This window comes from Prorops nasuta, unplaced genomic scaffold, assembly GCF_024137725.1.
Source record: "Prorops nasuta isolate Cenicafe-Biocafe unplaced genomic scaffold, Cenicafe_Pnas_1.2 PNAS00008, whole genome shotgun sequence".
NCBI classification, from domain to species: Eukaryota; Metazoa; Arthropoda; class Insecta; order Hymenoptera; family Bethylidae; genus Prorops; species Prorops nasuta.
The window spans coordinates 8,157,578-8,171,443 of record NW_027116805.1 but is presented as its reverse complement, the minus strand read 5'-3'; the positions used below and the strand labels follow the sequence as shown (position 1 = coordinate 8,171,443).

The 13,866-nt window shown below is 28.9% G+C and overlaps 4 protein-coding genes across 6 annotated transcripts; 2 read left to right on the top strand and 2 right to left on the bottom strand.

Annotated features, from left to right (window-relative positions):
• The first annotated feature begins 14 nt into the window (after positions 1-14).
• Positions 15-1,032, top strand: LOC136775393 (mitochondrial inner membrane protease subunit 1). Of its 2 annotated transcripts, none has more exons than XM_066730119.1 (3): positions 15-297; positions 375-575; positions 650-1,032. In XM_066730119.1, exons 1-3 carry the CDS (start codon positions 205-207, stop codon positions 806-808), a joined length of 453 nt encoding a protein of 150 aa, XP_066586216.1. In that variant the 5' UTR covers positions 15-204; the 3' UTR covers positions 809-1,032. The 2 variants fall into 2 exon arrangements, with proteins under 2 accessions (XP_066586216.1, XP_066586217.1); XM_066730120.1 differs by having other exon boundaries at positions 15-301.
• Positions 1,033-1,123: 91 nt separating this feature from the next.
• On the bottom strand, positions 1,124-3,999 carry egh (beta-1,4-mannosyltransferase egh). The gene is made up of 4 exons (XM_066730114.1): positions 3,862-3,999; positions 3,095-3,533; positions 2,655-3,024; positions 1,124-2,597 (listed from the first exon to the last, which is right to left on the bottom strand). The coding sequence occupies exons 2-4, from the start codon at positions 3,526-3,528 to the stop codon at positions 2,013-2,015; spliced, it is 1,389 nt and encodes a 462-aa protein (XP_066586211.1). The 5' UTR covers positions 3,529-3,533; positions 3,862-3,999; the 3' UTR covers positions 1,124-2,012.
• A 98-nt stretch (positions 4,000-4,097) lies between these two features.
• LOC136775391 (uncharacterized) lies at positions 4,098-6,812 on the bottom strand. 2 transcript variants are annotated; one of them, XM_066730117.1, is made up of 5 exons: positions 6,398-6,812; positions 6,023-6,173; positions 5,838-5,938; positions 5,556-5,761; positions 4,098-4,213 (listed from the first exon to the last, which is right to left on the bottom strand). In XM_066730117.1, the coding sequence occupies exons 1-5, from the start codon at positions 6,408-6,410 to the stop codon at positions 4,121-4,123; spliced, it is 564 nt and encodes a 187-aa protein (XP_066586214.1). In that variant the 5' UTR covers positions 6,411-6,812; the 3' UTR covers positions 4,098-4,120. The 2 variants fall into 2 exon arrangements, with proteins under 2 accessions (XP_066586214.1, XP_066586213.1); XM_066730116.1 differs by lacking the exon at positions 4,098-4,213 and adding an exon at positions 5,018-5,499 and having other exon boundaries at positions 6,398-6,806.
• Positions 6,813-7,021: 209 nt separating this feature from the next.
• LOC136775409 (uncharacterized) lies at positions 7,022-13,844 on the top strand. Its single transcript, XM_066730148.1, has 6 exons — positions 7,022-7,159; positions 7,346-7,443; positions 7,525-9,711; positions 9,788-9,976; positions 10,048-10,106; positions 10,197-13,844. The coding sequence occupies exons 1-6, from the start codon at positions 7,065-7,067 to the stop codon at positions 10,335-10,337; spliced, it is 2,769 nt and encodes a 922-aa protein (XP_066586245.1). The 5' UTR covers positions 7,022-7,064; the 3' UTR covers positions 10,338-13,844.
• The last annotated feature ends 22 nt before the right edge of the window (positions 13,845-13,866 follow it).

Genomic DNA, 13,866 nt, shown 5'->3' with positions numbered 1-13,866 from the left:
TATATAATATAAGAAAATTTCTAGTTTAGATCAAATTGCAACTATTTGTTTAAATAATAAAAAATGCATTTAAATTGCTTGTGCTTTACATTTATAAATCATTTATAAGACGTGGTAGTAAACAGTCTTATATAACCTAAAAATTTACCTCACCTGCGCTACACTGATTCTGATTATCCAAGCTACTAAAAGAAAGTTTTAGCAATGATTAGAACTACTCTATCTTCTATTAAAAATGTAATAAAGGGCGCTTGTATAAGCTATTTTGGCTTGGAATGTATCGGCCACCCAATGATAGTAGGTAAAAATATCAATAATTTAAACGTAAATAATATTTAATTTATGTAAAAACAAATTCATTTCCCATTTTTCAGTGTTCTGGGTCATCAATGGAGCCAGTATTAAATCATAATGATATTATATTTGCCGAACGTTTGTCAGTGAAGACCCATAATTATGAGAAAGGAGATATTGTTATTTTAAAATGTCCTGATGATCCAAAACAACTAATTTGCAAAAGAATACTTGCCTTACCAGGAGATAAAATTTGGCATGATTTTGTAGATTATATAATAGTAATAATATTTTTTTACCTAATTATTCTTAACAATTAAGAATGTAGAAATTTAGTATATTTTTGCTTTATTAGGTTCCAAAAGGACATGTTTGGTTGGAAGGAGATAATAAGGACAATTCAACAGATTCACGCAATTTTGGACCAGTTCCCCAAGGATTGATACGTAGTCGTGTTTTATGTAAATTATGGCCACCAACAGATTTTTATATGATAGGGAATATTTATAATTAAATAAAAAATTGAAGCTGTTATAATTGAGTGAAGAATATTTATTACATGTAGTGTACAACATTTTCAGATAAACATAAACAATACTATGACTAGAAATTATTAAGCACAGTTATAGTGCATTATTAAAGCTTTTTTTAAGCTCTGTCCTTATTTATATTAGAAAACAATAAAGAATCAAAAGAATCTATAATAAATGATATAAAAATTGGAAAAATGGAAATTATGTTTTTTTATAAATAAGTTAATTTTTAAATATAGAAACAATTGAAATTAACTTTTTAATGTATAATTGCCATTTATAAAAGATTTATGAAGTCATTTTCTCATTATATTTACTTTATAATTTACATATAATATTTAATTAAGTAGTTTTTCATATCTTTTATAAAAATGAAGCTAATACTATTCAGTATTGCAAGTTTTTTCATTGAAAATTTATTTTGTCAATTCATAAAAAACTACATTTCAAATTTTAATTTGAAATGTAGTATTCCATTCAAATTAAATCACAAGTTTTAATTACTATCTCAAGAGTGGCTGAGTGATATGTTTACAACTGTATTTACAATGAGAGATAATTATTTTTAGTAAAGAGTTACCCGAAATATAATGTTTGACAGTAATTATTATATGCAAGCTCTTTAAATAACTTAAGTAGTAAAGTTTCTCAATTCTACAATGATAAGTATAATAATGATTACAGTTAAGCCGTTTTAGTAATAATTTGGTATGAAAGATAAACTTAAGTCTCATTCGCGTGGGAACAAACGTTGCCCGTATTACCGTCTTTTTAGTTCAATAGCGCTGCATTTCATGCATATCACAGTCGAATAAAACGGTTAATATCTTATTTAAACAAGCAGAATGCATTTTACAACAGAGAAAGTGGTAAATAATTCGACTTAGTAAGATCATAATATATGTGGGTTATCTTCAACTCTGGCAGTACTATCATTCATTTTAAATGTTATTATTAAAGTGACCCCCAAACTGAAGCAACTTTCTAATAGTACTACTAAAATCAATCTTATAAATAGTTGAAATTTTTATTCTGTCGTAGTTGCTTTTCATAATTCTGGATTTGTACTATACAATTGTGCTGAAGTTTCATCATAGCCCGAGCTAAAAATATTACAAGAGTAAAAAAATACTGCTTACTACTGCAACGTAAAATACCGAAAAATCGAATACTTTTAAATGGTCCTTAAACAGTGATAGTATCGCTGTGCATTTGTGGAAAATCTTTGTTCACTACATAAAATTTATGCTTCTTACCAAACAAACCCCACACTACTGCTAAATTTTCGATTATAAGATTAAATGGAATGGTTGATAAAGCTCCACAAATACAGAGAATGAACTTGGCTAGACCAAATCTGTAGAGAGAGAATGATTTTACCACACCAAAGACATACATATAAATATTGACTGCACCAATAAATGCACATAAGAAATCAACAATGGGTGGACAAGTTATTGGGCATAGGCCAGCCAAGATTATGTTTGAAGTAGATAGAGGCAAAGTGACCCATGAATAACAAGAGATTCCTAGCAGTAGCTTCTTTTTTAAGGGAATGACTTTTGAGTGTACAACTAGCAAAATTCCTTGCAGCCACCGTTTTCTTTGTTGTACAAAATCCCACAGTGTAAATGGAGACTTTTCCCACATTTCTCCTTCAACAAAATTAAACGAGTAGCCTTGAGAAAAAGCTTTCATAGCAAAAAAGCAATCCTCTGCTACAGAGCCATCCAGTCCATTATCAAATGACACTTGCTTCTCAGCTCCCATCTAAAAGCAAACTCATGATTATTGAGAAGATTATTCTACTTACTTATTTTCTATTACCTGAGTAACAACATAAGACCCTTTCATGCTAAACAATGGTTTGTGGAACATGGTGAATTGAAGTCTCAGCTTTCCCATATCATCAGCTACTCTAAAACTATCTGCTAGAGTGGTAATCCAATTAACAACATCTTCATTTGCATAAGTAATTAATCCTTGTCCAAATTGATGTTTTCCATCCAAAACAAAATTCAAAATTCCACGCACAGAATTTTCAGTCATAAGAGTCTCTTCATCCAAATGAACAATCCAATCATGATCAGCTAGTTCATTGATTGAGTCTTCCAGGCAATACTGAAGAGCACGTGCTTTAAATAAAGCACCACTACTGGTTCGATAATGTAAAGGTACTACAACTTCTCTTATTCTTCTGAAATAATTTTTTTTTCAGTAAGTAATTTTTTCTTTATTCTCATTTCTTTTTACAATTACCTATTTACCTGTGTGGCGTTAATCCTATAGGCTTATCACTGACTACTTCAATTTGAAAATTTTCCAAGCCAGCTTCTGTGCATCTGGTTAGATTCTTTTTAACGTTAGTTTTGACAAGCTTTGGAAAATCTCCTCTAGTAACTACTCTGATACAAATAAATGGAGCAAGTAAGGGAGATCCCTTGAGGACTACTTTGTCAGGAAATGCATTATAGATAGTCAAGCCAAAGAAGTTGAACAGAACTTGAGGAAAGGATAAAAATGTAACAAGTCTTAGAATATATAGTAAGGCAGCACCTAGGAAGCCATATTCTATCCATGGATCTAATTGAACTTTAGCAGTCGATACCCAAGAAAGACCACCAGATAGTAATTCCACTACTAAAATAATACTTAGTAGCAGGCAGCAATGGAGAATGTGTTTTGCTATACTGCTAAGCATTGTACCTGAAATTTATAAGGACATTATCAATGCATAGCACATAACAAGTTTAATTAATGTCAGTTTAGAATTCTTGGCCAAAACTAATTATACCTCAAGGATAAATGGTAACAGAGAGAGAAATTACATAATTACAGTTATGACTAATGCTTATAAAATTTTGACACTAAAAATATGAAAGATTTTTTATAATAGTGCTTATGAATTGAATGTAAAAAACTATTTTTTTTTCTAGATACCAAAAGTTTTTTATATGAAAATGAATTTGTTTGAAGGGCTATGTAAAAGAAATGACATGAGATATAAAATTTATGTAAATTGAAATATACATACTTTAACCAAATAACTTGGAGCTGAAGTACCAAAGTAACTCTTCAACACCAACTTTATCTGATTATTCTTTATCAATACATACTTCAAAACTTTAATACACAAACTGCCCCAAATAACCACTTCTGCATTATTGATAGTATTAATACATACATTCCCGCGGTCAAAAGCGTGTAATTGGTGTAGTCATTATGTGCGATTGTATATATGCAGTGTGTATCAGTAAGCGGAAGAGACTAGCAGACTTTAGCAGAGTAGTAGCCTAGTATATGTATAAGAGCAATCCGCCCTCTTTTGAGTGATTAGTATGAATAACATAAATGATCTGCGCGTCATCTCTAGGAATGACCTGAAACTATAACAACATATATTACATACAACAATTAGAAAATCGATTCAGACTGTACTAGTCAGACATATTTTAACTTTAAAATAAACAAAATCCTTCTTTATAATTTAATTAATAATGATGAAATATCAAATATTAGATGGAACACAATGTAGAAGAAAAGATTACACTTTTGTATTTGCATTTAATTCCATTTTATTAACTATCATCTTCTACTTATATTTTTAACTTGGTTTTTCTTTTAAGAAATCTTTATTTCTCTTTTGATTTTAATCTTCGATATGTTATATTGTTTATGAAAACATACCCTACAAATTCACCAAATCCAATCTTCAATTTATCTACAGAAACAGAAATAATATCATATTTTCTCAAATCAATAAGCATATTTTTATTAAATAAAAGAGATTATCATGTACGTTAATCATTATTTCAAAAAATCGATTTGGTGAATTTGTAGGGCATGTTTTCACAATCAATATTACATATCGAAGATTAAAATCTAAGAGAAATATAGATTTCTTAAAAGAAAAACGAAATTAAAAATATAAGTAAAAGATGATAGTTAATAAAATGGCATTAGATGCAAATATAAAAGTGCAAATTTTCTTCTACATTGTATTCCACCTATTATTTGATATTTCATCAATATAAATTAAATTATAAAGCAAGATTTTGTTTATTTCAAATTAAAAGTATGTCTGACTAGAACAGTCTGAATCTATCGAACGTACTACCTTAAATGGTAATTGTGTAAGGACCCACATAAAATAGTAATTTTACTTTCATTAAATATAAATAGCTATTAAAACAATATTTATTTAACAAGGAACTTTACAATCTTTTAGCATTTTTCAACAAAGGCAAAAATTAATCATTTCTTTAATTACTCAATAATTATATACAAAGATCCATTCATATATTTTTACATATCAATAAATTTGTACAAATTGACATTATTTTCTATATTCTATTGCACGATAATTTGCATTTTGGTAAACTACCATATTGTTCCTTGGATATCTTTGCAATATCCATTGTTTTGGTTGTTCTGGTTGATTTTTAAAAATCATGTATATCAACTGATATAGCCCTAAAATACATTTGGTTGTACAATGGAAAAATGTACAAGCTACTGGTGCAATAGCTTTTGAAATTGCTGCTAATGCATAAAGCAATTTAATACTATAATCTAACAAATATTTAGATGCACTGATGAAAAATGTAAAAGTAGTAAGGGCTAATATTGCAATAAAATGTAGGCCCTTTAAAGTATTTTCAAAATTTATAGCCTTAAAAAAAAAAATTATTAATATAATTTATTTTGTTATTATATGGTAATAATTACCTCTATTGTATCATGAAGAAAATTTTGCAAAATTTCTTGAGAAGCTTCTTCCCTTGTTAAAACAGGCCTTAAAATTTTAATCAATAATTCTATTGGTATTTTTGGTGATAGATTGTAGTCATTTATCTTTTCTACTTGAAACCAATATTTCCCTAATACAATATCACTTTTCCAGTCGCACCATATTAAATAGTTGTCCATTTCCTCTAAAAAATATATTAGAATTAGAGATATTCAATTTTATTAAGAAAACATAGAAACTGATATAACATAATATATTACTTGTAACATTTATCCATTGTAAGGAATGTTCTTCTTTAAATTTTATAAAAATATCTAGGAATTCAGAAATATCTTCCTCATTGTTTACAGAAACAATATGTCTAATAAAAAATATTTAATAAAATTTCATGTTTAACATATGTTAATTTCTAATTAATATAAGAAAACAGTAACATTAATAATACCTGTAAGTTTCCAAACATGTGACAAAGCGTTTTCCCACATATTCTCCTACAAAAACATATTCCTTTGGATCTTTGTTAAATTGATGATAAGCAGAAATATTTTGTGTACAAAATTCTTGCTGGAGATTCATTCTGACAGGAGATAGAAAACCTAGATGATTGAAATGAAAACATTACTACAAAAGAAATTATTCTTGTTAAATTTTCTATAATGATGCCCTATACTTTATTTATAATTCAAAATTGTAAATTGTTTAAATTTGTATTGTATTGTAACTGTGATAGTAACAAATAAATACTCTTCCATATTAAAAATTATTATTACTCCATTATGACTCATTGCTTTAAATCTACAAATACTAAAATAGAACTCACCTTTATTTTTCATAAATTTATTAAATATAACTTTATATTTTTCCACCTCATTTCAGAACTTTTTCAGTTTTTTTATATAGATTCTCAAATTCTTGAATGTTGAAGGTTAGGAGGGTTGGAACAATTAAGTGTACATACTTCATATGATTCTTTTAAAGATATTTGAGACTCTCGCAAGAGAATAAAATATAAAATGGTGACTTCAACAGTCTGTTTAAACGTCAATTAATCTTTCTACAGATATTTCTCATTATTTATACAATTTGTAATTTTCACGTTACGTTTGAGGTGAATCGTAACAATTCTAATTATACGAAACATGAAACAAATATTTGACCCAAAGGTTAAAAAGGTTCATTAATGACAAGGGTAACGTGGCGGGGAGGTGCCGAAGGTGGTTGATCGCTGATCGGTCGCTCGGTGTCGGCACCCGGCTGTTGCTGTCGCATGCCGTATTTGTAAAATGTATCTTTTGGTAAGATTACACCGATTACGAACAAATTGTTGCTTCGCATTACTTTCGATAGATGGCTTATAGCTAAAAGCTTCACCTAAAATGATGGCACCACCGTCTGAGAATTATTTTGGCATACTCCAGTCAGTAATCTCCCGCCTCGCCTCATCTCTGACTTCATTAAACTCGTAGGCGTAGGGTAGGAAAGGGAATATGTCGGACCAAAGTGTCGAACATTTTCAAGATGATTCGATTGACATCAGTAATGATATTTTGGAAATTCCATCTCTGGATCTGGATGATAAATGGTTCTAGATGTTTTTTCTTCTACTCCTTTCTAATAATTAATTTTATATATGCCTGATCGAATCTTTTTAACCATTTTATAATGTCTATAATGTATTTTTAAATTTATCAATTCATTCTAACCTTACTTTGCCTTAATTCATTTACCATTCTTAATTTCCATATTTAATAATTTTACTTATTTTTAGGCTTTATGAACCTTCAAGTAGTTTTTCCGATTCGAAAGTTAATGATTTGTATGTCTGGTTAAGAAATGGAAAGGATTCACATCTACAGGATGGAGAGAGTAATTTCTTTTACTGTATACTATAATTCTAATAAGATATATTTCAGTCTACTGGTGTATCAAGCTTATATTATTTTTTAGGTGATATGAAATATGTTGATACCAGAACTTTCACCAGACCAAAAAGAAAATGCTTGAGAAAAAGTTTTGAAGGGATAATTGAACAAACTGGTTCTTCCTTCCGACATACTCCCAAGTCTAATATAGATGTATTATCAGAAGATGAAATTTCTATTTTAACTGACGAAAAGCTTTCTTTACAAACAGAATTAAATATAACTGATATTCTTGAATCACCAACTATTTTAAAGAAAAGTGTTGATAGCTTATTACACTTACCAGATAGAATTATTGAAGAACCTGGCCTTGTAAAATCTAAATATAGTATGCTTCCAACTACATCTAGTGAAAATGAAATCAAGTCTGGGCTTAGAAAAACTTCTGTAGATAGCATGGATTCGATGGCAAAGCCTAATTTTATTGTTTCTGGCTTGGTACCAGATAGAATCTCTTTAGTTTCAAAAGATATTTTTACAGATTTAACAGATTACAGTGATATTATGAGTATGTCCCAGCCTTCTATTTTATATTCTTCCATTATTTCCACAGGAGATAATTCATTATACTCTTCAAGAACAGAAGTATCTTCTAGCATAGAGACCAATTCTTTTATCAGTGAGTTACAAAATATACAGAAAATGAATCCTCTTTATTCTAATGATACTTTTATAAAAGATAGTAACTCTTTCATCAATGAAATGGACCAAACCTTAATAGCACCAAAAGATATAGAAAAAGAGAATAAATCTCCACATTTGCAGTTAGATTCCACTATTGATGGAAATGAAATTTTATCTATAAATAAAACAGATAAAATCAAGTCAATTCAAACCTTAGAACGTTTTAGAGAAATTAACATATCGTCTGATATTGAGCAATTCAAACAAGATGGTACTAGCCAACATTTTCCCGAGACGGAATTTCTTAATGAAACGTACAACGCACAACCGGTAGATGAGACAAAATTTGCAGAGACCGCTACAAAAGAAATAAATTTTAAACTAATTGATGCCATAAATCCAAGTGGCTTAAAACAGTCGGATGAATGTGTTATGAAAAAAATGGACACCAGTGGATATAGTCAACCTATAATAAATTTAAAATTTTCTCCTAATGAAGACAAGAATATTGATAAAACTACATTAATTGAAGAAAGAATAATGAATGAAACTTTTTTTTCCAATGATGATATGAAATTAAACCCAAGAATTGAATTCAATCAACAGGATGAAGAGGATTTGGCAAAATGTTCGCAAAAATTGCAATTGATATCGGATGAAACTTTTTCTCAAACAAATTCCTCCTTTACATCTTTTGTTCAGTTTGAACCAAGTAACTCAACATTCATTCAAGACACGCCACAACTGAATTTAAATGATGTAACTTTCTGTCAAGAGGACAATCGTGAAACTATTTCTAACTCAACATTTCTAGCGAGTACTGAAAATAAATTTAACACGTATCGCGTTAAGAGTAACATATTGAAGGATAAGAAAAATGTATGTCCAGTTAAAGAGTCTAAAAATGAACAAATAACTGTAGAAGATAGTTTAATGGTAGTCCCAAAACACATGGATGTTACCATAGCAAAAGGTCTTCAGAAACCTTTTGATAAAAGATTTCATACATTTACCAGAAAGACTGAAAACAACAGTGTAAAAAAAAGTAAGATGTCGGAAGAAAATGCTCAAACGAAAAGGAATAACATACAAGAGGCTCAAGCTTTGTCGCGACTTCCTCAATTCTTGAAAAGATCTGTTCCAAATTTAGCACTAAGGCCATCCAATTTTTTAATTCCAAGCGAGACTTTTACCAGCGGCTCTGAAAACTCATTGGAAGGAATCAAAAGACCAGTGCAAGTTACCCATGATAATATTAAAGTTTTGCATGATCATAATAAAAGAATGCCGAAGGAAAATATTACTGAATCAAAATATACAAAGGGCTCTCAAATTAAGCAATGTCAGGGAATAAAACAGGTAGAGAATTTTCCAAATCATTTAAAAAAAATGAATAGCGGGTCTGAGCATCGATTATTGGACATGAAAAGACTTGAGAATAACTCTCAATTCAATATACATAGTTCTACAGATAGTATAGACAGTTTACAGAGTACTCACAGTGCTCCAGACTTAAATGATAGAATAGGGGAAGTTGAAGGATTGATAAGTTACAGTAGACTAAGAGGAAAATCAATTTGCACGAACGGTAAATTTAAATCTATTTTAAACTATCTTAAATCTGTTAATTAATATGATTTATTAGAGAAAATCTCTTGCTGTAGGTTTAATGGAATCTACTCCAAAAGTAAGGAAACCTCCAAATGAAACTTCCCACAGGGTATCTGGAAATCTTCCATCTCCTATATTGGACTCTAATACAAATGCTTGCAAAATAGCTTCAAATGATAGAGGTGACACGAAAGTTTTTGCGAGTAGCTCTCCTATAGACAATACTGAATTTCAATCATCTAGTAAGTAGCCCTAATTAAAACATCTCTAATAATAATTTTTCTGCTGATAAGGCCAACAATTCAATTTTCAGCTTTATGTAATGCTGAGACAGAGATGAAAGCAAAAGAAAAGGAATGTAAAAATATTGAGGTAAATTGACAAATACTTTTATTAGTCAGACTTTAGTGAACGGTAATATAAGTGAAGGGTTTTTAATGTAGTAAATTGATCTTTTTTTAGCGAGAAAAACAGAAAACGAATAAGGACGAAATTAAATCGAAGCTGAGACAGCCCGTTAATAGAAATATACCCAGACCAACTAGTGGTATTCCTAGACCTGCCTCAAGGATACCAGCATTAAGACTACCGAAAAAAACATGAAACGTTTTTTTTATAACTAATTTAAAAGGTTAAAAATACCAACTGTTTTGACTAGTTATTGCAAGAAATCTTAAACTTAATGTGATCCTAAAAAATTTTAATTTTGATGCGGAAATATGGGATCTGAAAAGTTATTTGTAATCGAAGTGTATTTTTCTAAGTCAGTATTAACGTTCTTCCGAAGGAATAGAAAAATGAAAAGAAAATAATCATATGACACCTTTTTAATATACTCTATTTTAAATAATTCGCAATAATTAAAAAAAAAAAGCTTAAATGACAAACAAAATATATGTATAAATATGTATAAAAAAGGTTGAAAAATCTATAATACAAAATATCATAAGATGGAAAATACTGCCCTGCAAGAAAACCGAATTTATACAGTGACATGTTCACTACGTTTTTGTATAAAAAAGGAGTGTACAATTTTTTAATTTAATATGTATATTTAATTGTTCTATATATTAATGTCAATTTAATAATAGATACAGAATGCTCCGGATTGATTATTGGTAAATATAAGGCAGGAACCATTTTATATTTTAAATTAAGCTTTAATAAATTAATTGATTTAATTTCTAATTATATAAAAGTCCGGAACTTTCTGTAATCTTCATTGCATGGATGGCAGATCTAACTATATTTTAGCTTCATAAAAATACCCTATTTTATTATGCACACAAATATAAATTTAACAGATACTGAAATACCAATTATTATCCAATAGATTCTATACAGTAAAAATAAAAATATGCGTATACACTTAATACAACAAATTTTACATAAATTTATACTAATTGATTTATGAAAATTGAAAAGAGTGAAAACCCTAAGTGCCTTCATCGATATTCTGTATAAACTTGAAAGTTTACATATGAAAAAACCTATGATATGCACACAGGAATTATTTATACAGTTTTTGCGATATGAGCTCCGTGAAATTTGTATATATAATAAAACATGTTTAAAAACGTTCACAACTATGTTCCCACATTTTTCCTTACAACCTAAACGATATGGAATGAGAGATCGATTGATTAATGTAATTTTTACATTAATTACTTAGCTAATGTAAACTAGACTTTTATTGATAACTCGCGTGCGACTGTGCAAATAGAAAATGTGCAATGAGTAGAAAATAGAGATAGTCTTAACAAGTATCTGGCAATATCATTCAGCTATATAATCGGTTATTTCCTATCAATGCTACATTGTTTAATTACATGACAAATAATGTATCGAGCATAAGAAAGAGTCAAGGCTTTTTATCTTTTTCATCGTGTTATAAGCGATGGATCCTAGTTAAATGATATATGAGCACCGCGTTAACATTGAGATTCGTCTCTTTGTTAATTCAATCTTAAACATTCGTAAGAATTATTAAGTATTAAAAAACATAAGACCCAGGAGGCCTAGGCTTAGTACCACCTCGTGCCTAAACAGTCAACGCTAGAACAACCAGCTACTATTTAAATAATCTAATTCCATTTCTTAAACGCGGATTTAAATAGTACAAAAATTACGTATTTATTACTAGTAAAAAAATGAAAATATAAAAATTAATTAGCTAAAAAAAAAATAATTTCTCATCGACGGTAAAACAAAAATTTATATTTATACCTGTCAAAATGGATAGCCTGTAGAAAGTAATATATATTTATATATACAAGATGTATAAGTTCACCAACACACCCCTTTTTTTTTCAAAATATTAACATTTTAGACAAAATTTATATAGTTCTAAAGCAAATATAAGATAGTGACATTGGTTTGATCTTGAGGCATGTTAAAGGAAATACGAAGATCTCACTTTCAGTATTTTAAATAAAACACCTTATATACCGTTACATACTCTTGTAGTTGACCTCAAGAATTTTTCAAAATTTCTCTTAATTTTTTAATTTTATCCAATAGTTGATAAAATATTTCGATTTGAAAAGATATAGAGTTGTAGGTTTGGCTGACATAGCGTACATAAATATTACAGATTCACGCGCGTGCTTGGTCACTTACATACTTTTAAATTGAAATATCTCGCAAACAAATGGATAAAATGAACAAATAAAAATGTTTTTAAAAGCTCTTGACTTCAGCTATAAGAATATATTATAAAATACATGATGTTCTGTTTAAAAAATTCAAGACTCTCCCTTTATATAGTTCCTTCAGCACGTCTCACTAGGTTAAAGCTATGACACTATCTTATATTTCCCTCAAAAAAATACAATTTTTGTTTAAAATTGTTTTCTCTAAAATGTTTAATTTTTAAAAGAAAAGAAGTGTACAGATGACCTCAAATATCCTGTACAGAGTGTCTCATCTTAAAAGTTCTAAGTAAGTATCTCGAAAAGTATAAAATATACAGAAAAATATTTCAGACAAAAGCGTTAGGGTTTCAAAAGGGACAGCTAATGAAAATATGGAATTTGCATTGACTAATCTATTGCCGGTTAAACACAAGCTATCTTCCATTTTTAAAATAGAAATATTTTTATTTCATATTCTTGTAGCTTATATTAAGAGCTTTTCAAAACTGCCTATTCGTTTTATTATTTCATCAATTGTTTACGAGATATTTTGATTTAAAACTGTGTATAGGGGTGGGATCTATGAAAGTAGTGTGCACGAGTGCCACGCGTAGAAACGCATAATCACTCACCTACATAATACTTTCAAATCGAAATCTCTCGTAAACGATTGGACAAAATGAAAAAATGATAAGTAGGCTTAGGGGAACTCCTGAGATAACTTACAAGAATTTGCAATAAAGAACAGGTTCCCATTTAAAAGACTCAAGACCATCTTGTTATGACTTTCTATAAGTTAGTCAATGCTAATTCAACATTTCCCTTGTTTGTTGCTTTTAAAGCCCTACAGCTTTTATATGAAATATTCTTTGTATTTTTTATACATTTCCAAATATTTGTTTGGAATTTTTAAAATGGAACATCCTGTAGATATAAATATTTAAGGTCTACCTTTTAAAATGTCAAGAGCCTAGACGTAAGAAAATATATATATCTTTGTTACTATAAGAGATATTAAATTTTTGCATAGTACCCTTTCGAAAATTTTTACGACTTGCATGCCAAAAGGTTTTATGCAAAGTTTAAACATCTTTAATAGCTATAGAGATAAACATAAACGTTTCCTTGCGTATATGTTGTAGGACATTTTAACTGACGGATCCTGTAGCATATACAGGATATTTACTTTAAATCGACGCAGAGCATGAACACATTAGTTTATTTCTATAAGTACAATAAATATCACTTTTTAATATAATACCTTTTTTTGATCTAAATAAAAAACGATTTTCGAAAAGGCCTAATGCACAAAATTGATTTCTCTTATAATTATTATGCATCTAAGTGATTTTTATGAAAATACTCTGGCGTGAGTTAAAATGAACACCCTATGTATATGTATATAAATATATATATATATATATATATACGTGTATATTATAACTGGTAGTTCCTGTGTTAAGAGTTAATTTAATACAATACTGATTTCACTCCAACAC